General features: G+C 40.3%; 1 protein-coding gene across 13 annotated transcripts; it reads left to right on the top strand.

The window, feature by feature from the left end:
• The first annotated feature begins 292 nt into the window (after positions 1-292).
• SIAH1 (siah E3 ubiquitin protein ligase 1) lies at positions 293-22844 on the top strand. Of its 13 annotated transcripts, XR_008579138.1 has the most exons (4): positions 905-1643; positions 2123-2211; positions 3093-3119; positions 3221-8155. XR_008579138.1 is itself a non-coding variant. In XM_054840697.1 (2 exons), the coding sequence occupies exon 2, from the start codon at positions 19350-19352 to the stop codon at positions 20196-20198; it is 849 nt and encodes a 282-aa protein (XP_054696672.1). In that variant the 5' UTR covers positions 293-445; positions 19348-19349; the 3' UTR covers positions 20199-22844. The 13 variants fall into 13 exon arrangements, 6 of the variants coding, with proteins under 6 accessions (XP_054696672.1, XP_054696671.1, XP_054696673.1 ...); XR_008579137.1 differs by having other exon boundaries at positions 2128-2211; positions 3093-8155; XR_008579135.1 differs by having other exon boundaries at positions 3093-8155.
• Positions 22845-22918: the final 74 nt, after the last annotated feature.

Below are 22918 nucleotides of genomic sequence, written 5' to 3'. Positions count from 1 at the left end.
TGTATTTAGGGCATTGCTGGACAGGGGCCTAACCTGAATTATGCAAAGTCTTTGAGCAGACTGGAGGGAGGGGTTTGTTGTCAGCAATCCCTTAAAATCACCAGAATGCTCCTGTGCTGGACGTTACTGGCCTCTCTAGTAAAGGCCACTTTACAGGGCTCTTTCATTTTTAAAAATAGAATGAGCAAGCCCTCGTGACAGACCCCACTTGGCCTTTGAGGCCTCGACGCCACAAATGCTGGTGTGCCAAAAAAATCGCTTTCATCACAGGCGTGCTCCCGCTGACCTGGAAAGGGCCGCCGCCACGCCCCGCGGGGTGCAGGAGGGGGAAGGCCGGGCCTGCGGCCTCTTCCTTGCCCCAGGACGCGGCGCTGCCCCGGGCTCGTTCACGTTCGGGGCCGCGGGGCGAGCCGGCTGACCCCGGCGGAGCTCGGCGGCCGCACAGGTAAGAGGCGACCTCTCCCCGGACCCGGGAAACGGGTGAAAGCAGAGAGGGGCCTGAATGCCGCTGGCAGCCGGGCGTCAGCCGCGCAGGTTCCCCGCGGAGAGGAGCGGAGCAGAACGGCCTTTGTTCCCTAGCGCCGCTGGCCCGCGCTGCGCCGGGAGCGGGACAGCCTGACCCGCGCGCCGCTGCCGGGTGCGCGTGCGCGGGGGCGCTGCCGCCCGCCCGCCTCGGGAGCGCGCCTGGCAGGCAGGAGAGCTCCGCCGCAGCTGGCGCGCCCCCGTGGCGGTGTCTCCTCGGCCGGCAGCGAGAGGGAGGGAGCGCGCGGTCGGTTCGGGCGGTCGGGCCGGGCACCGAGCGTCTCGGCGAGAGCGGCGCAACCAGTCGCCCCGCAGCGCGCACGATCGGGGGAGCCAGGCCGCCTCAGCGGGGTCCCGCCCAGCCCAGCGCCCGTAGGTGAGCGCGCCGCGGAGAGGAGGCCGAGCGGCCTCGGAGGGGCGAGAGCGGCTCGCCCGGCGGGGCCCTCTCCCTTGCCCGGCCCCTGTGCTGGACGGCCGTCGGCCGCCTGCGGAAGGCCCCGGCGCGGCCGCGGGGCTGGCGCGGCGGCCGCAGAGGAGAGTCGGGACCAAGGCCCTGCCGCGGCCTAAGCGCAGCCCAGGCGTCCAGTTTCCTGCTGGCGGCCGGGCCCCGCGCTGCCGCCCGCGACGGGGGGCTGAGGCAGCCGGGCCCGAGGGAGCGAGGCGCGGCGCGGGCCCTTCTCCTCCCCGGTCGGGCCTGCGGGGTCCCGCAGGGAGGAGGGAAGCGGCTCCGGGCGGCTCCGAGCCCCTCTGCCGGGCTATTGTGCGCCAGGCTGAGGCGGCGGCCCGGCCCGGCTGCTGCGGAAGGCCGGCCGCGCGCGGGCCTGCGCTGCCTCGGCCGCGGGGCTGCCCCTTTGTGGGCTCGGCCTCGGCCTCGCCGCGCGGCGCGCTTTGTGCTCGCGCGAGCGGAGCGGGGCCCTGCGCCGGCTGCCGCCGCGGCGCGGAGAAGGTCAGCTGGGCCGCGGCGGCGGGGGGAGGCGGGGGCGGCCTGCCGCTCTGGGCCCCCAGCGGCGCCCCTCTCTGCGTGCGTCGCCGCGGGAAACAGGTTGCTGGAAGTAAATGAGCCGCTGGGTGCCCCTCTGACGTTTCCTGGGAAGGCCGCTGTCTCCCTCTTCTCTAATCCGGTGAGAGCAAAGAGCGGGGTAGATTCTTGCTCGTCCCACGGGTTCCCCTGCGAAATCAAAAGGCTGGAGACCTTCCGTTCTTTCCCCTTCTCCACGGTTTTAAAAGGACAGGAAACGATAGCGTTTGTAGTGAAAGGCAAAGCATCCTAAGTATTTCTTTAAGAGGAGAACCAAGTTTCTTTTCTGGTGGTACTTTTATTATAAGCTCACGTTTCATTTGTAACTGTAAACGTAAAATATTTCTCCAATGTTTTCTCTTCGGTCTCTATTTCAACATGTCTGGGTGAATACTACCTTTCCTTTGTAATAAGCAGTTTACTTTTATGCTAATAAATAGATAAAGTGACTTAATTTGTTTAACGTGGCAGATGAGTGGATGTTAGGAAGCTGGATGTTGGACTAGGTCATGAAGGACATGGGATATTCCACACACAGGACATAGTTTCAGTTGTCTGTTTATCTTCCTTCTAAACTCTGAGGCTAGCACGGTGCATTCCAGAGGGGAGGAAGAATGGAAGTGACTCTTCTCAACCCTGAGTTATTCAAGCTGGTCTTCAAGAGACTTGAGGTATTGGCATACAGGTAGACTAATACAGAGGCTTTTAGGATAAAAGTCATCTGTTGCAGAATAAATCAACTAGTTCTACTTTTATCATTTGTTCTACACTGTAACATTGATGTAGAATTTGAGTGCAAGAAACTGTAATTGTGTTAACTTCCATGGAAACTACTGTTCTTAAATAGCTTTAGCACTTTTCACAGCAGTGAAAAATTGTACAGGAAAGCACGAGGATAAGAGTCATCCATCAGTGGTATAGCTTTAGGAATCTGTTGTGACCCAAGAATTCTGAAACTGATGAGATGATGAGCATTTTTGTCCTGAAAGTGCACGTCATCACAAAGTATCTTGTCCTTTATTATTTCTGTTGGTAAGGTTTAAATGCTATAGTCTGATTAGACTGTATTGGAGGAGTTAGCTCAGAAATTCAGTGGCTCCAGCTAAGTAGGTGTGAACTAAGGAAAGTACATATTTTAAATAACACAAGTACTTTCCATACTTAGATTTGAGTATAGTTGCTGCTGTCTGCTTAGTGTGAATTGAGAAAGAGGTACTGCTCATATGTCAAAGATACATGCCTCTAATGTGCCAGAGGGGGTAGCACGAGCATGTTCATGTACGAAGCAACTCTTTTTGGTCTGAAAACTCAAAGAAATCAAGTAGGATAATTTGATGAACTCTGGTCTTCACATAAAACATTCTGGAAGACTATATGTGCAGCTCCTGTGAGAAACATGATGTTCTTAATTTTAAGTTAGAATAGCTTTGCTTTATTTTTCTGCTTGTAATAATGTTTGTAGTCTTGTAACTGTCAGCTTTAAAAGTTGGACTGTGCTTTGCGAACTAGATTATCAGTGGGTGTTTTGCTTTAATGGTTGTCTCGTTTTCAGGAGCTAAGCTGAACCAGAACAGTCAAGGTAAATCAATAGCATCTGAAATTATGGACACATATAAGGAACTCAGTTCTGCAGTTATGTATCCAGTCTGCAGAAAGCCAAAGTGAAAATTGTGTTTCCAGCTTCTGACTGCAGCTACCTGAATCCCTGGTTGGTGTTGTTAAGTGCTACCTGCAGAGAACAGTAGCAGTGAAGTAAGGATACTGGCAAGCTCTAGTTCATCTCAACCATCACTTATGGCCTAAAGCTTAGGATCTCTTCTCTGAAGTTTACAGTCTTAAACATCGTGAACATTGCAGATGCAGGAGATAATTTTTACTGGATTTTTTCTCTTTTTGTTGCTTTGTTTTTTGAAGGACAGCATTAAGGAAAGTGAAAACCAGTTGTGACTAAAAGAGAATAGTAAAAGATATCCCTTTTGACTCTAACAGAAAAACACGACAGGTAGAGGCATATTGTTACCTTAATAAAACATTTTGTTTCATTAATAAGAAAACTTGTTGTAGGCAATTTACTCTTTTTCAAAGTGTATGTACTGTTCATGTCTTAAATGTACAATATCATGATAAAAATGCAATATTAGTGTATGTTTTCTGTGTACAACATCACATCATGGACTAGAAGTCGAGAGATACATGTAAATACTGTGTTGTTACCATGAGGTGTTACTACAGGGTTACCTGAGTTTTTCCTGTTAATACTTAATTGCATGTAACAAAAATCTTCCCAAGTCATTGACTTGGCGTTGTTTTATACCATGCTACAGTGTGTTTAGCTGTTAACCATACTAGGTAAAGAAAGGAGATTAATGCCCCATTAATACTCTTTGGTTTTATGCCACACTTCATATATGTACTTATTTTCTAGTTCTAATCCAGACTACGTACTATGTTTCTGTAATGCCCAGGACAACTATTTTAAAATACCTGCCTGTCTGAGTTCATCTATAAAATGGTGATTCTTTGTGTTATCACAGGAATAATGAGATATTTGGTTACTAATTCCACAGTACTTTAATCAGATAAAGTGCTAGATAATTTCAGTTAACCAAATGGTGCGCTTCTGATTTTGACTCATTTCTCTTTCTAGAACTGAATACGGAAGCTGAGTTTGGCTGTGTTTTCAGTGGGGAAGTAAAATATTACTTGAATGGTGAAGACAGTATTTGTCCTTTTTCATCTGGAAATGCATTTAAAAAATTACTGTGGATATATTCCTACAGGGAATTGATTTTAAAAGAGCAGTAAATTCACATACAGACAGTGGTTGTTGACCATTTCCTTTTTTGTTTGCCTTATCTAGAAACAGATTTGTATCTTTTCTTGTAACAATTGATGACCTTGCTGAGACATGAAGAAAAACAAGGAGAGCGTAGTGATAACTTCTGCTGCTTAAAGAGTTAGTCATCAGCTCCTTTCAAGTGAAACAGCAGTTCTTTGAACTTTGGTTTGTGTGGCATGAAGTCTTTAAATTAATATTTTAAAGTTCTTTCCTACAGTTCTTGCATATAGTACTAAATGGAGCAAAAAATTCATTTAGTCTTTCATGAAAGACCACAGTGGCTTTTCAGTGTGTGGTTTTTTTTGAATGCTGTCAAGGAGGAGCATTTAGAATGCCATACTTCTTAAAGGGTTATATTCAAATACATGTTCAGATTAAATATGTCAAAGGAAAACTACATATGAGGGAAAACTGTACATTAAATTTTGCTAATGTACAGATTGTCAAAAGGTTTTAACTGGAGTAGGAGTATTTTAAAACAGTTCCATGTTAAATTACAGGAGGGAAAGCTTGGAAATAAATTCCTTTGCATAAAAATTGCTACAGCTGGTGCTAGAGCTTAGAAATGTAGCTGTATTAAAAAGCTTATCTTTGTTGTTTCTGTTTACTCTGTATTACAGATGTTTCTTGAGGGAAGGTTCTATGTCTTCTGTATTTTGCAAGGGGATGACAACTGAAATATTAGGTTTCTAAGTTCTGTCTTGTAAGTACGTGTTGCTTTATGCTGAAATGTGATGTAGGTACTAGTTTGAAGTGGATTTTAAAAGTTAGTTTTTCCTATGATTTTTCTAAAATCAGCGTTATTTCTAAAATATATTGTTAGTTGCTGTTAACACATCAGTGTTAGGAAAGAAGAAATAACAGATGTAGCACTGAACAAGCTGTAGCACATCCAGGCTACAGTTCTGTAGTAGCTAAAGACAGTTTCTGTTCGGGATGCCAGTGATAACTTGCAGTGTTGCTGTCACCAACATGAACGTGAAATGGACTAGTTTTAGTCCCAAGTTTTCTGTGAGGAATGGGTAATTATTATCTGGTTCACTTCCCAGAGTAGTTTGCTGCATGGTAACATAAAAGCCAGTGCTGCTACAAGAGATGTCATCCTCTGTTGTCGTGGGTGTACTGGGGATCAGTGTTAAGTGCTTACAGCTAAGAAAGGATGGTCTCGCCCTCTATTGCCAGCTCGGTTTTGGTGTTTTCCTTGTGTGCCAGTGTAAGCAGTCATGTAGTTGTGCAAGACTGATCTTGCTGAATATGTTACCTTAAAGAGAAAGAAAACTAATGGGTGAAAGGCAGGCAGCACAACCATTCCTTTTGGTGGCAGCTTGCTTTTGTTTGTTGTAGAGATGGTGGAATTGGACTCTGACACACTGTTGGTGTGTGCCCAGAGTCGTGGAGCCTGTATCTGGTGGATTGTTCTTTGTGCTATAGATGAACTATTTTTTTTCTTTTAAGAAATATTGTAACTGAACAGTTCTTAAAAGTGCTATTAAAATATTTAAGAACCTTTAAAATATGTAATGTTGCTACTTGCTCTTTGAAAGATAATGACTATAACTCAGTGTATCAGATTAGAACCAAGACCTTAATACTGTCCTCATATCTGTGAAAATGGACTCTGTGGGGTTTTTGGGGTGGTTTGGGTTTTTTGTTTGGTTGCTTTTTGTTTTGGTTTGGTTTTAAACCTTGCTAGTACCTGTCATTTTTTTTGACCAGACATAGGACTCAGATTTTGCTACAGTTTTATGATCGGATATTTTAATCTTCTTAAATTGCCTAATGTTGTTTTGGAAATCATGTTTGAAACATGCTTTGATATGCATTTGTGTGTTGACACATATATCCCACTTTAAGGTGTACATGATAAACTTCTCACGTTTAACTAAAGCTACTTTTTAAATTCATGTAAACTTGTTCACTTTTGCCTAGATATGAGCCTTAAGTCTTGTTCCTTTCCTTCTTCTAATGTACACGTGCAGTTGTCATCTTGTAAAAGCTGTGAAAATGCGCTGCTCAACTAATCTTTTGATTTCTGAATGACTGATTATTTTGAAATATATATATATATGCACATATATATGTGTTATATATAAAATCATTAGAGTCACAAAGTGACTTTCATTCACAGGAATTTTTTGCCCTTTTTTGTGCATGAAGGTGTCAACACAGTTGAGAGATAATTTGTGTAGGGTTTGTCTGTACATGGCCAATATCTGTGTGATTATGCAAGTATGTTAAGGATGTAATTTGAAGACTGGTTGCACAGGTGTGACTAGGGAATAATTTGGCTGGCAGATGTTGATGGTGTGCTATAAAATTTAGTCTGGCTTTGTGCTAGGTCAAATATAATTGTTAGAAAGGAAGTTTTACAAATAAAAACTACGCGTTCCATAGTAGAAATTGAAACAGGCATTCTTCTAAAACAGCACCTGTAAAGCAGTAATTTTAAGAGAACTTTTATGCATATTAAAACCAGCTGCTGCCCTAAACAGCTTTATTTTAAAATCAGATGTTACATTTAAGGAAAAGTTGTTGTTCTTTGTACAATCATAATTCTTCTATGGATGTACAGGTGCTCATCTACTAAAGGAGTTGAGTGTGGGGAAGAAGATTATTTCATGAAGGCTGTTTCTTAATATGCACATGAGGAAGAAGACTTAGGGTTGCCTGTGAAACTTTATTATTTTCTAACTTTTGAATGCTTGATCTTCTAATGTAATATATTTTTGTAACACTCCTGTAAAAGAAAAAGACTGAAAAGTACTGAAGTTTACAGTTACGCTCTAGATAGCGAGTCATTGTTAGGATTTGATGTTTGAGATTCAGCACTGCAACACAGACTCAAGTTTTGATTTTACTATGTAACAGGAAGGAGGACAATATTTTGCAGAGAAGAACATAGTGATAGGTATTGAATTTGGAAAGTGCTGATAAAGAAAGCATGGAATAGCAGAAAGATACATCTACTCTTGTAATTTCCAAACCATCTAGAATATCTTGTGTTTTATTTTCTGATGCAGACTCAGGGCTGACTTCAGAATGATTATGGTTGAATTTTAATTTTGTATGCCATGAAGCATTATCCAAGCAATACAAATAAGTGAAATAGTGAGTGCATTTTACTTAGCATTTAAGATATACCTGATCAGAATTTAATGGCAATAAAAGAACATATAACTCTCTTGCCCGAGAGCTCTTTTTTTCTGCTGAATTTCTTGCTTCAAAAGCTGACTAGTTGGATCTTCACAAAGAAAGCTGAGGGAATTTTTTTGGTAACACAAGGATCCCTCTAAAGAAACGTTTATTTGCTTTCTATAAAATGTCAGTACAGAGTTGATGGCTCAGAAGGTGGCCTTCTGATTAGATACAATAGAATTAGTGAGGAGGGTGTTGCCAATGTCTCCCTAATTTGTTTCTTTGCTATACAAAATATTGGAATGAATAGAGGGCAGTTATCCATATGTGAGCAGGAGTTGGAAAGTAAACAGTTATCGAAGTTTGACTATTGCTGACTGTAAAAACTGAGATGTTAAGTAATTTAACAGTGTTCTTTAGTGTATAATGCTATTTAGTTATTACTAACCTGAAGTAAATTTGAATAGGGTCTGCAGAGTTAGTTTAGTATCCTTATCAAGTTAACTCAGTCCCTTTTGCATTAATGTCTGATACTTGCAGCTACTTATGGTATTTTAAAACCTGTAAAAGACGGGGAAGTACTTGCCTGTGGTGACTCAGAAACTTGTGACAGAGCAGGAACTAAACCCAAGTCTCCCATGCCACAGACTACTGCTCCAGTACCACTAATTCTTTTTTTTTTTTTCTTTTTTTCTTTATGTAGCATGGTGGTCTGTGGAGTCAGCAGTTCAACCCATTTCTGTTTGCTGTGCTTCAGGTTGATAATACTTACTAGAAGAGTACTCTTATTTGTGAGATAAAGCCCCATTCTAAAACTGATATTTTCATGAAAAGCAGTAGAGCTGTTGCTCTGTGCAGGAGTGTGACCATGCTAAACTTGTCAGTAGCCAAGTTTGAGAATTTTAGTAACATTGTAATAATGATTTTAAAAAAAGATTTTTAATGGTGGCAGTTGAATCCTTGTGCAACAATACTACAGAAACAGTTGATTCAGAACTGATGAGCGGGGAAAACTTAAGTCACTTAAGTAAACTGTATTGGTTTTAATGGAGGCACATCTGCTTCAAAGAATGGATGCTAAGCATCCAAGGCGTATAGAAGTTGGGAGTTTAAAGATCAAGTACTGAAAAATTTGGAACCATCAGAAATGTGAAAATGCTACTGTCTTTTTCCACTTCTTTTACTAAGGTCTTATGTTTGTTACAATGTAGATAATTTCAGTGCTCTCTTATTTTTTACCCACGGTGTATCAACAAAATACAAAAGCCTAGATTTCCATAGCTTACCTTTTGAATTATGTATCCATAGTAGGAAAATCTTACTTCCAAAATGTAGAAGTGTCCATTTTAAAAAATACGGACTTGATACTTTGGATTTAAAATGTTGTGCATTTTATTTTCTTTGCGTTGTGTGTGTGAGATACAGTAGACATTTATCTGGCGTTCTTCTAAATGTTCTTGCTTCTGCAGATTAAATATCTGGATTAAAAAAAAAACAAGCCAAACTTGTAAAAACTCTCCCTCAAAATGACTAGAGATTCTGTGTAGGCTAGTAGTAGAAGTTCTCAAAAATCAGTAATTTCCGATGAGTTAAAAGTGTGTGCTCTGTGATACTGGATGTACATATGTGTAGATTTCATGTTTACCATACCTTGGGGCACCAACATCCATACTCTGGAATCAGTATCTCAGTTCTCCAAGTCCTCCCCTATGTGTTTGCCCTCCACATGCTAGATTGCAGTTCTTCACAGGGTTCCGCTGTCATCAGGACTGTGTACAGGAATACAGAACAAAGTAAGGATAACAAGAATAAATTATTTAAGGTGGAAATATGTATGAACCTAAGCAATGCACAAGATGGAGAGATCTTTATAAAATTAGTCAACGTATGTAATCCTGTCCTGGCTCCTCCTACAGGGTGGCTTTCTGTGTCATGATCAGCCTCTTTTACAGGCCAGGTCCTCCTTGATCAGGTCTGGGTTTTTTGATGGTCTGCTCTCTAGTACTATTTAGTTATGCAGGAAAATATTGAGCATAAAATAGGTCTTGAATTTGAATTGGAGTAGTTATCACAGAAAGACTTTGTATGTACGCATCAAAGTACAGGTACTTTTAGTTTAGCCTTATTGAATTAAGGTAGGCACTTCCATGCCACACCCTCTTCCCTGTGTCTGCCACAGACACAGGAATGGTGATGCAATATTGTGTGGCAATTACAGTATGCAGTGAAGAATATAGTTTTTGCAAAATCAGACTGAGGAAAGAAACACAGCCCTCAAATTGTCATACTCGGTAGGATTTGCTGTTAACATTTACAGAGGGGTTTTTTTGTTTTTGTTTTTTAATGTGTGGGTTTTTTTAAACTAATAGAGCGTAACTGTATACAGAGCCCATCTATGATATCTTGTAGAACAGAATTAAGTGCTTTAGATACTTCTGAATGGTAATATATGTTGCAGCATGAAAAATAATTTGGTTTTTTTTGTGGTGCTGTTATTAATTCACTTTGTAGCTGATCCTCCTGAATGCCTGCCTTTTTATTGCAACATCCTATGTCTGGAACTTTTAAAGAGGTAACTGTCTACCTGTCTTCATAGAAATTAGTGGGCTGAATTATTATTGGAAGATGATCCTGATGCAGCTCAGTTCAGGGTGCTCTGTGCACAATGAAAGGAAATTAGATATTACTAAAAATAAAACACAAACTGTTTTCCCTGTAATTTGTTTGCGTAGAGTTGTCTGTATTTTCATATGAAGTTTTTCTTTATGTTCTTAGTTTCTGTGGTTTCGGCCATCTTCATTTTGAAACCTGTACTTCTGCTTTATCTCAGGTATTTTTACTGTGCTCAGACTATGGCAGACTGCAGAAAGGTATGTCCAGTTTGGTATCTGAGAAGGCTGGCATGGGACAGCTGCTGTTTTGAGTTCATACCATAGTTTATCATGCTATAGATTCCGTGTGTGGACATGCTGGAGGTTCTTGTGTACTATGTCAAGGAAGGCTCTGGCCATTGACTGACTACCAAGATTAGCACTGAGGATACAGAGCCAGTGAACGGAGAAAAGAGAAGGCTTTTGTCATAGAGCACCACTTGAGGTACAGTGCAAGAGTGTGCAGTGTACAGCTTTGAGCAATATCTCTGCATCACCATCTTCACACCTCTGTAGTAGGTGGGATTTGGCAGTGTTAGCGAGATAAGTTATTTGCTTGTTTTTAAAAAGCAAAAATATGGTAAAGTCCAATTTGGAAGTGGTCCATGATCTTTTTAACACAAGTATTTGGTTTTCATTTGTGTTTAAAGAATTATTCTTTTTCTCTGTATTTTTGTTTAAATATATAAAGGAAGAAGTTGTTTCACTAGCTAGTTTGCAGCTTAACTTTCTTTTATTACAATATCAATATATCAATATTGATAATATTGATATAATATCAATAATTTTTGCTTATACCAGTTTATTTAATGTATTGCTGTATTTTCTTTTTCTAGCTGTGGCATTTGATAAATTGTTTTAGTATAGTTTCCTTTATAGTTCCCCTAGCTTTTGCTTTCCGTCCTGCTTCCTCTGCTTCCAAGCTCAAAAGATGGGGGAGGTAAACGTCCTAGTTTACTTTAGAATAATTTGTTGAGGGTCTGAATTTACAAAGAAACCTGTTTTCTTATTTAGTGCCAAGTATAATTCTAAGACATGTGAAAGCTGGGATGTTCTCTGATTATATAGTACAGAGTGTGAGTGGTCCAAACTCAGGTTTTTGCTATTGATCAGACATTTCTAGTTTTCATTCTGGAATGAAATTTGGGGGTTTATCAGGTAGTAGTTTTTTCTCTGAACTTTGTTCCTCAGCTTGTCTTTCTTTGCAAGACTGGAGTATCATAGCAGTATCGTCTCTGATATTTCATGCTAACTTGGGTCTTGATTCTTTAGAATATGGAAAATTATGGTTGGCTAGAGTACTGGTTATTGACTTTTTTTAAATTGATGAAGTTCTTTGTTGCATTTAAAAATGAATGTTATAGTCATGGTAGTAGTTGCTTGCTAATATGATTTTTGTGTGATTGTATATTTTCTATAGGACACTGTTCCTTCTTAATTTTACATTATAAAGTTGTTGGAAAGAAAATCTTTGATAGCTAGAAAAAAAAATCTCCAGGGTTGATGTTTAATATTCTGGCATAGATAGGAGAAATAGTCAATGATAGTGATGAAGCAGAAGTCAAACAGTGCTAGCCAAGGCTCAAGTTTTTGTATTGGATTAGAAACACATCGCTATAATTTAATGGGCTTAATAATACTGTTTGTGTTTACGTAGTGCTGTTTGTATCTGCATCTGCTGTGTAGTATGCGTTGAATTTGGAGATCTGGATTGCCCACTAGCAATGACTCAATTGGTGATCATATATTGTGTACAAGAGAACATATATGATAGCATCAGAAACATTGAGTGTTAAGGTCTGGTGGTTCACTGCAGAGGTAGCCATGAAGAGAATGACTGATTCCATGATTATATAAATCCATTGGGATTTCCTTTCCTGATGATTGGAAAGAGGGGTTGGTAGTGAGTGTCTTGAGGTGCAAGAAAAAAAATCATCTACCTGCAATTTCAGGCAGGCTGGGTCACTACAAGGTAGTGGAGATTGTCTTAATTTTGTATGAAAAGGAGATGAACTGGACAGATGACATTTTGAAAAATGAAATTGTTATGAGACTTGCCTCAATTTTGTAAAATTTTTTTGTCTTGTTTTAAAATATTCTGTTACATTGGATTGCTCTGGCTTTTGGTTATTATTCTCTTGGAAAAGAGAAGCTCTGAGCTGTCTGAAATAACGAATAGCATATAGTTAAAGGCACTAAAGAAAACAGTGTCTGGAAGGGTTGAAAAAAAATCATGAATCAAACCCAGTGTGTATAGAGACCAAATTGTGTTATGTGGTTGATTAATAATTTATGTCATGAACTGTACTTCTAAAAGTTTTGAAGTAGGCCAGTATGTACAGAGGCTGTGTATAAACAGGGATGTACATTCCTGTGTCCAGTGTCAGATTTGCAGGAGCAGCCATGCATTTGATATTAACCATGCAAGGCCTTTGTGATCTAACATCTCCCAAGAGCTGAGAGAGATAAATGGATAGACTTCAAAATGCAAAAACCATGGGCCCTGAAATGTCTTTTAAAATTTAAATAGAAATTAAAATATACTAATTTCTCAAAAAATATTCATGAGCTATTCTTTGAGATATTTGTGCATAATACACTTAATGTTAGATGGGTTTGCTGAAGCATGGGTTTGGTAGTGGTGAGGGCAATATATAATATTTTCACTAGAGCCTGCTGAAACCTTTTTCCCTTCTGTTTTGCTGTCCCTTGATGATTATGAATGTAAGAACGGACAGAGGAAAGGTAGATTCCTTGGAAAATTATTTTCAGAAATGGTAAGCACATGCAGTTGAACATCTGGCTTGTCTGTAGTACTGTAGATGCTGTCCTTGGCAGTTTAAGACTTTTCATAATAGACCAGCTATGGTACAAAACTATGGTCTCCTAAGAATTTTTAATATAAAATTAACCTAATGCTACTTTAAAAAAAAAAAAAAAGAAGATTCCCTACTTAAAATACACTGGTGCCCCTTTTTAATTGGAACAAAGTGTGCTTTTTAATTACCTTCATTCTCAAGATAATATTCACTTGGGACTTCTGTATCAGTAACACTTGCAGTTTCTTGGGCATGAGATTATGTACTGGGTGTATACTTGTGTATGTGTACACTCACCCACCATTCTTGATTCTAAATATAAACATACTTCTTTTTTTCTGTTGCATTCATGAAACCTTCCTTCTGCCACCAAAGAAATGTTGGTGACTTTAATATTTTCAATTGATTTATAATATTTTTACAAAATACAGAAGTTATCAACATTGAATTGTGCAAATATCTGATGATATTGGGTAATCTTTCTGTATCTTCTTTTAAGTTCTTATTTATACCTGTTTAATGAGTATTTTCAACAGTTCATTTAGCATTTGGGTTTTGACATTCTTTGGCTTATATCACATCTTGAAAAAAGTAACCTGTCAGTGTTTTTCACAACTTTGAACACTGTCATGAAATATTCTCATTTCCAGTTCTCTGTAACAGAGTATTGTTTTTTAAAAAGTCTCATTTTCAAATATGATTGTACAGTTGAAAAATTTGAAAGATTTTATATTACTTTGTTGATGGCTTTAATGCATTAAGAATTTATACATTTTGAGTGGAAGTCTCTGAATTCAATTAGTTCTGAAATGTGATTGAGAAAAGATTTTATTGCATCAGATACAGACATTTGTGATAAGGCATTTTTTGGTGTCCTTGAATCACTCTTCAGCATTATATAATGAGAGATTTTTCTTTTCCTCCTTCCAGCCATTAAGATGACTATACAGCAGTTTTGTGGGGTTTTTCCCAAAACTAATATTTAGTTACCCTCTCAAAAGCGGATTGAAATGGTAAACCGAAGTCTAATCTATTTGATAGGAGTGAAAATTTTGGAGAGGTGGATGGTGTTGATTTGAATTTGTCAAAGGTGCCCTGTATTTTAGTGAAATGCAGAGATGTGATTTCTAGAATGGTGTCTGAAGTTAACACCTTTGAAAGATGAGAAGTTGAAAGGGTATCAGTCTATTCCTATATGTTGTAGTTAATTCCGTGGCATGTGAGGTACATAATTTTTGAACTTCTCTTGAAACTGCTTTCCTTATGTCTGCACTTCAGCTGAGCTTTTTAAACAGTGAAGTGATTGCGTCTTCCCATTCTCGCTGTAATTTTTTTTACCCCTCTGGGGTTTCAAAGGCTTTCTCTCTTCAGGCATCGTGCATTACATCACAGCGTAGCAAAGAGCACACAGTGTTAGCTAACCTGTTGAAAGGCTTGTGGCTTTGTTTTGGGGACAGTGGCTTTGCTGCAGGAGAAACCTGGGGCATGTTTCAGACACCTCAGAACATGCTCTTAGTTTCTCGAAAGCCATTTCTGTGCTGGTTTTCTTCAGCTTTTCTGTTTTGCTTGGAAACTTTCTTGACTCTTAACTGGTGGGGATGCTGTATATTGCACGTATGGGGGGAATCTGAAGCATACCTTGCATCGAGTTAGTAGTTTTTGTTAATAGTAATTGGGCATTATTTCACATGTTATAGTGAATATATGATACAAGTTTCCACAGTCTTCCTTCAACAGGGCTTGAATTTCAAATAGTAGGAAGGCATTTCTAAAGATAATTTTCTTTACTCAGATACCGTAGCCTTACTTTTTATGCGACCAAAACAATTTATTGCAGTGTGTTCTTCTGTTGCCTCCACTGAAACTTGTACTTCCATAATCTTACCATCATTACATCTGTATTCCGCAATGCCTAAGCTTTTCTGAGCCCAGTGTGTGCCTCATGTCATGCAAGCATGTTGACTTGGTTTTGACTCCTTTATCCTTAGACTGTTCTAATTTTTTAATAGTCCATGTGGATATCCAAATGTGCCACATTGTTCCAGATCTGTTGGTCTTTTCTTTTCCTTGAGATTGTTATGCTTTTGCTTAATTGAGTAATCTTTATACAGATTGAGAAAATTCCTGTTGAATGGGTACTTTATAGATCCACAGTGGAAAATGCTAATTTGAGCAATATCCTTGAAACAGCAGGAACAGGAGTGAAATTCATGTATTAGAAGAATTTTGAACGGAATCTGTAGCTTTTAAAAACAAGTATTTAGGGAAGATGATCAGATCCATCAATCTAGAAGTATCTGAAATAGAAGTAAAGCGCAGCCTGTTGCTGTTCCACATGACTCAGGTGACACGTAAAGGGAGCTGTACGTACGAACATGCAAGCTTCCGTAGGAGCGTGCGAGAAATGGAGACGATGTGGTGGTTTAAGGCCGGAACGCGCTCTTCGGGCTGGCTGTCCTGCGGGAGAGGGGCTGTCAGTCGGAAGGGGTCAGTCCCTGCCGGCGAGGCGGGGCCGGGCCGTGCCGTGCCCTCCCCTCGAGTGCCGATGGCCGCCTGGGGCCGCCCGCGCCGCGCCCGAGTGGGGCCGCCGCGCCCTCCCCTGCGCGCCCCCGCGGCCCCCGGGCAGCGGCGGGGCGGGGCTTGGGGCGGGAGCGGGGCCCAGCCCGGGGCAGCCAATGGCTCGGCCGGGCCGCGCCGCCTCAGCCGCTGGCCGGGAGCTGGGCGCGGGGCAGCGCCGGCGGGGAGGAGCCGGCCCGGCCCGGCCTGGCGCGGCGGGGGAAGTTTGGGGAACCATTTTGGGGCGCCGGGCCGGAGCGTGGATGTAGCCGGTGGATGCGGAGAGCGCGCGGCCGTAAATGGGGGGGGGTCGTGCCCGAAGCAGTAACAACAACGCGCGGAGCGGCGCAGGGTCCCCCGGGGATCGCGGGGGCGTTCGCCGGGGGCAGCGCCCGGCCTGCGCCCCCCGGCCGCTCCACCTCCTCCGGCTGCCCGCGCCCAGGAGGGGCCGCTGCCCCGAGCCCGTCTCTTCTGCGCGGAAACGCAATGAGCTCCTTCACTCCCCATGACGGGGAGATCTGCCTCCAGCTTTCTGTATTCGTGCAAGGGAGTGTTGTGTGCGTGCTTGCCGGGAAGTAAAACCAGCAAAGGGAAAGGTAGTGACTTTTAAATCGCGTTATGCGCAGTGTTTTAAGCTGGTTTTGTAGGAGCTGTGAAATCGTGTCCCTCGGGAGATCTCGATAGTCCGTGTATTTCACCCTTCCCCAGAACGGTGTTGAGAATAATTTCATTAACAGGTCGGTGCCTTCTGTCTGATGTCGTCAAGGACAGAGTTTTTCTTGCTCTAGAAACTAGGAAATCTTAAAATACATTTTCCCCTTTTCACTCTTTGTGTTGGTTACACTTTTTTCAAATTTGTACAATGTTTTGAATAGTTTGTGAGGTAGGAACTAATACTTTTGAAGGTGACACCTAGTGTACCTTAGTTTGTTGCTTAGACGCTTATTCCCAGTGTGTGGGAACAAAGGTGATAACAAATATTGCATATAGGGTTTTTTTTACCCGTAGTAAGGTTTTTGTAACTAAAAATATCTTTAAACTTTATTTCCAGTTCTGTAGTTGTGTTTGTTTTGTAATTGTCTGGTTTTGATAGTTCAGTGGGTTAAATGTATTACATTGTTAACATTTTTAATTGTGATTAACTTGTAGTTTTTAAGATAGCTATGAGAAACTAACTTCTCAGACTTTTCTGTCATTGTGTGTTATTCATCTTTATGTTAACAAGAGTGATGAAAATGTAGGCTTTGGGCAGGTTTAGGCTTGGTAAATTACAGTTTATAGCTTTATCCAGTTTCTTCCTTGAATGCTAATCTCAATGGTCTCATTCACAGATTCCTGCTCATTTTCGTTCCCTGCTCATTTCGATGGTCCTCGGTTGTAGAACGTGTGTGTGTGTGTGTGTGTGTGTGAAAGCTGGTCACATACAGAAATGCTGATAAACCAGGGCTGTACGGTTCGGTTCTTTAGTAGGTCCATAGCTTAGAAAGCTTAAGTGGGAAGTACCTCCGTGCATAAGGGCTACTGCAAAGTTTATAGGTTGCTTAATTTAATGTTGAATGGGCTCCGAGAGGTGTAATTAAAGAAACCAGAGCTCACCTAGCTTGTCAGACTGCCTAGGAACTGGTCTAACGCAGTGGTTTTCACCAGTGTTATCTGTGGGTTACTGGGGATCCCTGGATCAGGATGTATAGATTCAGGTAAGATGAAGCACACACAGACTTTTCTGAAATGTGCGTTTACAGTATTTGAAGGTAAACAGAATTTTACACATGAATATGCATGTGATTTCTAAACTTTTTGCAAGCAAACAACGTGATTAGAATTTGTTCTCCTGTGTATCATTATTCTCTGCGTATCATTTGTTCTAGAGCATAGAACTGCAGTCTGCCGTCATGAGTCTTCCACCTACGGTGTTGGGAAAAATAGCAGCAGTGCTCAGTTGTCACAGAGGCTTTATCGTTTTTGAATCCCCTCACAACAAGCTGGTGTGGCATCACTTCCCCAGAACATCTATTTGATTTTTCACAGATAGCTCAAACTTTTCATTGAAGCTGGAATGCCTTATAGTAGGAAAATAAGGCCAAAAGACACAAACATTCCTGTCATATCTCTAGAGTGTTACTTAAGGCTCAGCATTTAAAACCACTGTATGGGTTTTTTCCCAAAGATGAGAACTGGATATTTCTAGTCCAACAAGCCTGAGATGAAGGAAGAGACTTTGGAGGGGTGAGATGATGCTGTTATTGGGCACGTGAGACTTGTAAAAATCAGTGACTGAATACCGAATCTTAGACACCCATGGTTTTCTAGCTCTGGACTGGGGAGAGGTGCTTCTGTAGGCAGTTTCAAATTCTTCTATGATTACTTTTTGAATGTCAAGGGATAAGTTATTTTGCATGTTGGAATCTCTTAGTTCCTTCACTTCATGCCCTAAACAGTGTATGTCTTGCAAAAGCATGCACAGCGTGCTGCTTTGAGGTATCTAGTCCAAGTATGAGTAAGTTTGTGGGTGAAATGATGCTAAATATGGGAAGCTTGCCTATTGCCTAATATTCCCATGTTAAATAAATAGCAAGAAGATTAAAGATGAGGTGTTATTTTGAGAGCTTTATGCATATGTGATGGATACAGAGCTGGGGTACTTGCAGAGAGGCACTTAAGGTGGTTGACAATTTTACTGTGTAACGGAAGCCAATTTTGGCTAGCATTTTACTTAACTTTCCTTAACCCACAAAGGTAAGGTTTAGTTTTTCAAAATGGAGCGTTTATTTTCTCTGGTAGTACTAGTAATTCCTTCTGCACAAGAAGGAGGAGTTAGGGGGTGCAGGACAGAGCGTAGCATCCATAACAGGTTAATAAATACGGTACTTTTACTGCATCTGTTGAATGCTTGAGCAAGCTGTTCGGTCTGACAACTGTTAACTTCTGGCTGGGGACATTTGAAAGAATAGAACTTCAGTGTAAACTCCACTGAATGTAAAACTTCATCAACAGTGCCTTTTGCAGTTACTGGAAGTGTTTGAGTACTTCCATGTTAAAATTAATTCTCAAATTTAATCTTCTGAATTTCTTGTCTTATTTGGGAAATTCAGTAAAATAATTGCTTTGTTTTTCTTTTCGGGTATCTTCACAAATGGTTTAGTTCAGGAAGTTGAAGTAATGGAAGCGCTTTACAAGCTATAGGACCTGGTAACAGAGTAATGAAAATGAAGAGTTACTATCCTATCCTAGGAAAAAAACAGTGTGGTGATGGTCTTAGCTATGTTTTCCCTTGCTGCTGTTTTTCATTTTTTTAGAAAAATTATGTAGTAAACATGATTACTGAGAAGGTCATATCTGGACGTTCATTTTTTCATTAAAAATGACTACTTTCTTATTTCACTAAATACACAGCAACATGAAATTCAGCCTTAGAATTGTTCCATAGTGCTTCTAGTTGTTACATGCAAGTGAGCCGGGTGGAGTATTTTGTAAATGCATATTAAAAAACCCAACAAACTTCTTTTGAGGATTTCAGTTACATTTTTAGCGTATCTTTACTCCTCTCCTTTGCAGCTTCCAATAGGTGAATTCCACTTCAGAATAATTAGCAGAACTTCTTCACTTGTTAAATTTGTGTGTCATACAAGTGTCTGTATGGTATGCAGCACAATTGATACTTACATGTTAATGTATCCACAGTTTGCATTACATGTTTGGTTTCATTTGTATCTCTCTTGAAGCTTCTTTGTAAATCAAGAAATACTGTATGCAGAGGAAAAGAAGATGTGTTTAGATCCTCATTCTTTTTTCTCTCTTCTGTTACAGAAATGAGCCGTCAGACTGCTACAGCACTACCTACAGGTACTTCAAAGTGTACGCCATCACAGAGGGTGCCTGCACTGACTGGCACTACAGCGTCCAATAATGACTTGGCTAGTCTCTTTGAGTGTCCTGTGTGTTTTGACTATGTGCTGCCACCAATTCTTCAGTGTCAGAGTGGCCATCTTGTTTGTAGCAACTGTCGCCCTAAACTTACATGCTGTCCAACTTGCCGAGGCCCACTGGGCTCCATTCGTAACCTGGCGATGGAGAAAGTTGCCAATTCTGTACTATTCCCATGTAAATATGCCTCTTCCGGATGCGAGATAACTTTGCCACACACAGAAAAAGCAGAGCACGAGGAGCTGTGTGAGTTTAGGCCTTACTCCTGCCCATGTCCCGGTGCTTCATGTAAATGGCAAGGTTCTCTGGATGCTGTAATGCCACATCTGATGCATCAACATAAGTCAATTACAACACTTCAGGGAGAAGATATAGTGTTCCTTGCTACAGACATTAATCTTCCTGGTGCTGTTGACTGGGTTATGATGCAGTCTTGTTTTGGCTTTCATTTCATGTTAGTCTTGGAGAAACAGGAAAAATATGATGGTCACCAGCAATTCTTTGCAATTGTACAGCTGATAGGAACACGCAAGCAAGCGGAAAACTTTGCTTATCGACTCGAGTTAAACGGGCATAGGCGGCGATTGACTTGGGAAGCAACTCCTCGATCTATTCATGAGGGAATTGCAACAGCCATTATGAATAGTGACTGTCTAGTCTTTGACACCAGCATTGCACAGCTCTTTGCAGAAAATGGCAATTTAGGCATCAATGTAACTATATCCATGTGTTGAAATGGCAATCAAACCTCTTCAGGCCAGTGTTTAAAACCGTTGCATTTAATTTAGCAGAAACTAGGGTAACCATCTTTGACTGTCAGACAAATTATTTGGTAGATGGAGGGTAGACGTATATGAAGGTAAATAAAAGGAAAGGCTGTTAAATTACAGGAAGCAGTTGCATGTAGTAACACTAATATATTTAAGTCAACAGTAAACCACTGAAAATATATATACACCCAAAATGGGCATCTTTTGTATTAAGAATTGATTCTACAGGAAATGTTGTAAAATAATTCTAAAAACTTGTTTGTAGATTGATTGTACTGTTGAAAAAGATACTGTTTCGTGTTTTTGTTTGTGTTTTTTTCCTCCCCCCTTTGACTGACAAGCCATGTTGAGTGGTCTGGTCTCTGGCCGCTGCTTCCCCTCCTCCTCCCACCCCCCCTTTGTAAGTCACTACATAGTATTGCTGCTGTTTGTGTATATTTTTTGTGTATTTGCTAATTTTTATTAACTTCTAGTTTTTCATTAAATAAATATGACTTTCTTTTCTGTAATTCAGGTTTTTCTCTTTTTTGTATCTTTTTAAAATTAATTACAGGTGTCATCTGATATGCATAATTGCTATGGTAAAACTTATATTTCTGTATGTTTGGTAAATTTTGTCTCTCTCCAGTAGTCAATTCATTGGTAATACTGTTCTTAATTGAGCTATTTTGTGAATGTACTGAACTCGAAAGGAGTAATTATGATCAAAGATGTATCAGGAAAGAAAGCTCCTTTAAAAACAGGTCTAGATGTTGTTGTACTTTGAGTTACCTTCTAACAAAAATGAACAATTATTAAGAATTTTCCGAATTAAAAAAAAAATTCACGCTTCAAATTTAGAGATGCTTAGAAACTTGATTGCACCCTTGTATTTGTTGGTTTTGCAGTACAAAGAAGGTATTGTCTTACACAGTATTTGTAACTATAAAAACAGACCATTTGTTTTAAAAAAAAAAAAAAGGCAGTCAGAATGACGTGTTTTCAGTCTTTTTATATTTGTCATTAAAAGATACCTGGCAAATTAAGAAACCCCAACTTTGCTTTTTGCTTTAGCTCAAAGTTTGACACATTGATACTCCTGCTCAGCTTCTTGTCTTCACATCTTTTGCTTGTTCCTAAAGTAACTGTCTTGAACTGATTTTTGTATATCATTTTAGTGACATGATACACGTTGCAATGCACGTAATCTCTTACAGGTATGGTTCACCAGCCATAAAGGCTTTTTGAGGATATTGGGCTTTATGCAGACTGCCTATATGTGAAAAATTTAACCATGGATGTATATGGTATTTGTGCTACAAAACAATAGAGACAGAAAAATAAGGTGAAAAGCTGTTTTATCTCCAGCTATTTGCAAGAAATCTCTGTCAAACCTAGTAGTAGTGGGCATCTATTTGGGGAGGTAGTCTGGCTATTAACTACTTTTGTAACACATTAAAATACAGTTTATTTACTGTGCACTGTCTTAACTTTCTTACTGGAAGTTGATCTATTAAGATGACTCTTGTTATTATTTTGATGCATGATGAGGTAAGTAGTTCTACAGGTAAGGAACATAAAACCCATCAGGTTGGATTAATAAAATACTACAGAAATAGTTGGCTTTATGTAATGAAAGTAAGAAATTTCACTTAAAATTTCATATTTAGGCTGTTCGAACTGTGCACAGATTTCATTTAAAAGATGTGCTGGTACCTTGTGACAGTAAATGCTTCAAAAAATCCTGCAATCTAGCATTTTTTCCTTATGAATATACAACTAATTGTTTGCAGTCTTCTAAATTCAGTAATTATTCTCTCAAATTAAGCTTGTCTACATTTACCTCATGTTTGTCTTCTGGTCTTTGACAGAAACTTGGTTAAATACTTCAGGTATTTTTAGAGGAACACACTGACTCACCATCTCAGTTGCTCGCTCGTGATTGACTGGCTTGGGCTGAAGTTTGCCTGCTAAGGTGATCTCATTTTCAGCTCTCTCAGTTTTGTTAAGAAAATCCAGCTAAGGACCTGTATGAACCCGCCGCAGTCTGATAGTTACGATCAGAGAGTAGCAGGGCTGCGTAAGCACAGAAGTTGCGTAAGACTGTTCTCTGCTGCCACTTGGACTTGGAATGGTTCAACTTCTGTCCCCAAAAGAACTGTGAATCTTACAACCTTATTGCACTGATGTGCAGTGGTTTTATTTAGGCTAGAATGGGCTGAAGATCAGGAGTATGCTTTTGAAGGGGACTTTAAAAATTGCATTTGTAATGTGCTGTAGGAGCCAACTGGTATGGTCAGACAGTTTTTTACATTTTACAGATGACAAGTGCTATAACATAACTGATGTATGCTGACTTGCTGTAACGTGAACTAGTATTACTCCATTTGGTGTTTAAAAACCCCCAACTGTATGAAACATCTGATGTCCATCATCAGATAGAATGATTAAGCAAATTATACTTAGGCCCAGATCCTCAAAAGTATTGGAAGCCTAATTCAGTGGATCTCCTCTAAAGAGTCTTGAGGATTGGTAAGTCAACTACACTCTGTTATATATGAGAAAAAGAAAACATACTAGAAATCTGTACAGTTTACTACCTTATCTAAAATAAATGGTGTATTAAAACCTGGCATTGTCTTAACATTAGCTATTTATTTTAGAAAGTACTATTTTACTTTGTTGTATTGGGAAAGAGTATTCCA

The sequence above is a fragment of the Grus americana genome, chromosome 13, assembly GCF_028858705.1.
Source record: "Grus americana isolate bGruAme1 chromosome 13, bGruAme1.mat, whole genome shotgun sequence".
NCBI classification, from domain to species: domain Eukaryota; kingdom Metazoa; phylum Chordata; class Aves; order Gruiformes; family Gruidae; genus Grus; species Grus americana.
This window is presented reverse-complemented; position numbering and strand designations above follow the sequence as displayed.

Bases quoted from the DNA above. Each gene is read 5' to 3' on its own strand.
- SIAH1 (XM_054840695.1), top strand. From the start codon at position 16,046: ATGACGGGGAGATCTGCCTCCAGCTTTCTGTATTCGTGCAAGGGAGTG. The intron at 16,137-19,347 runs GTAGTGACTTTT...CTTCTGTTACAG, and splicing joins TAAAACCAGCAAAGGGAAAG to AAATGAGCCGTCAGACTGCT.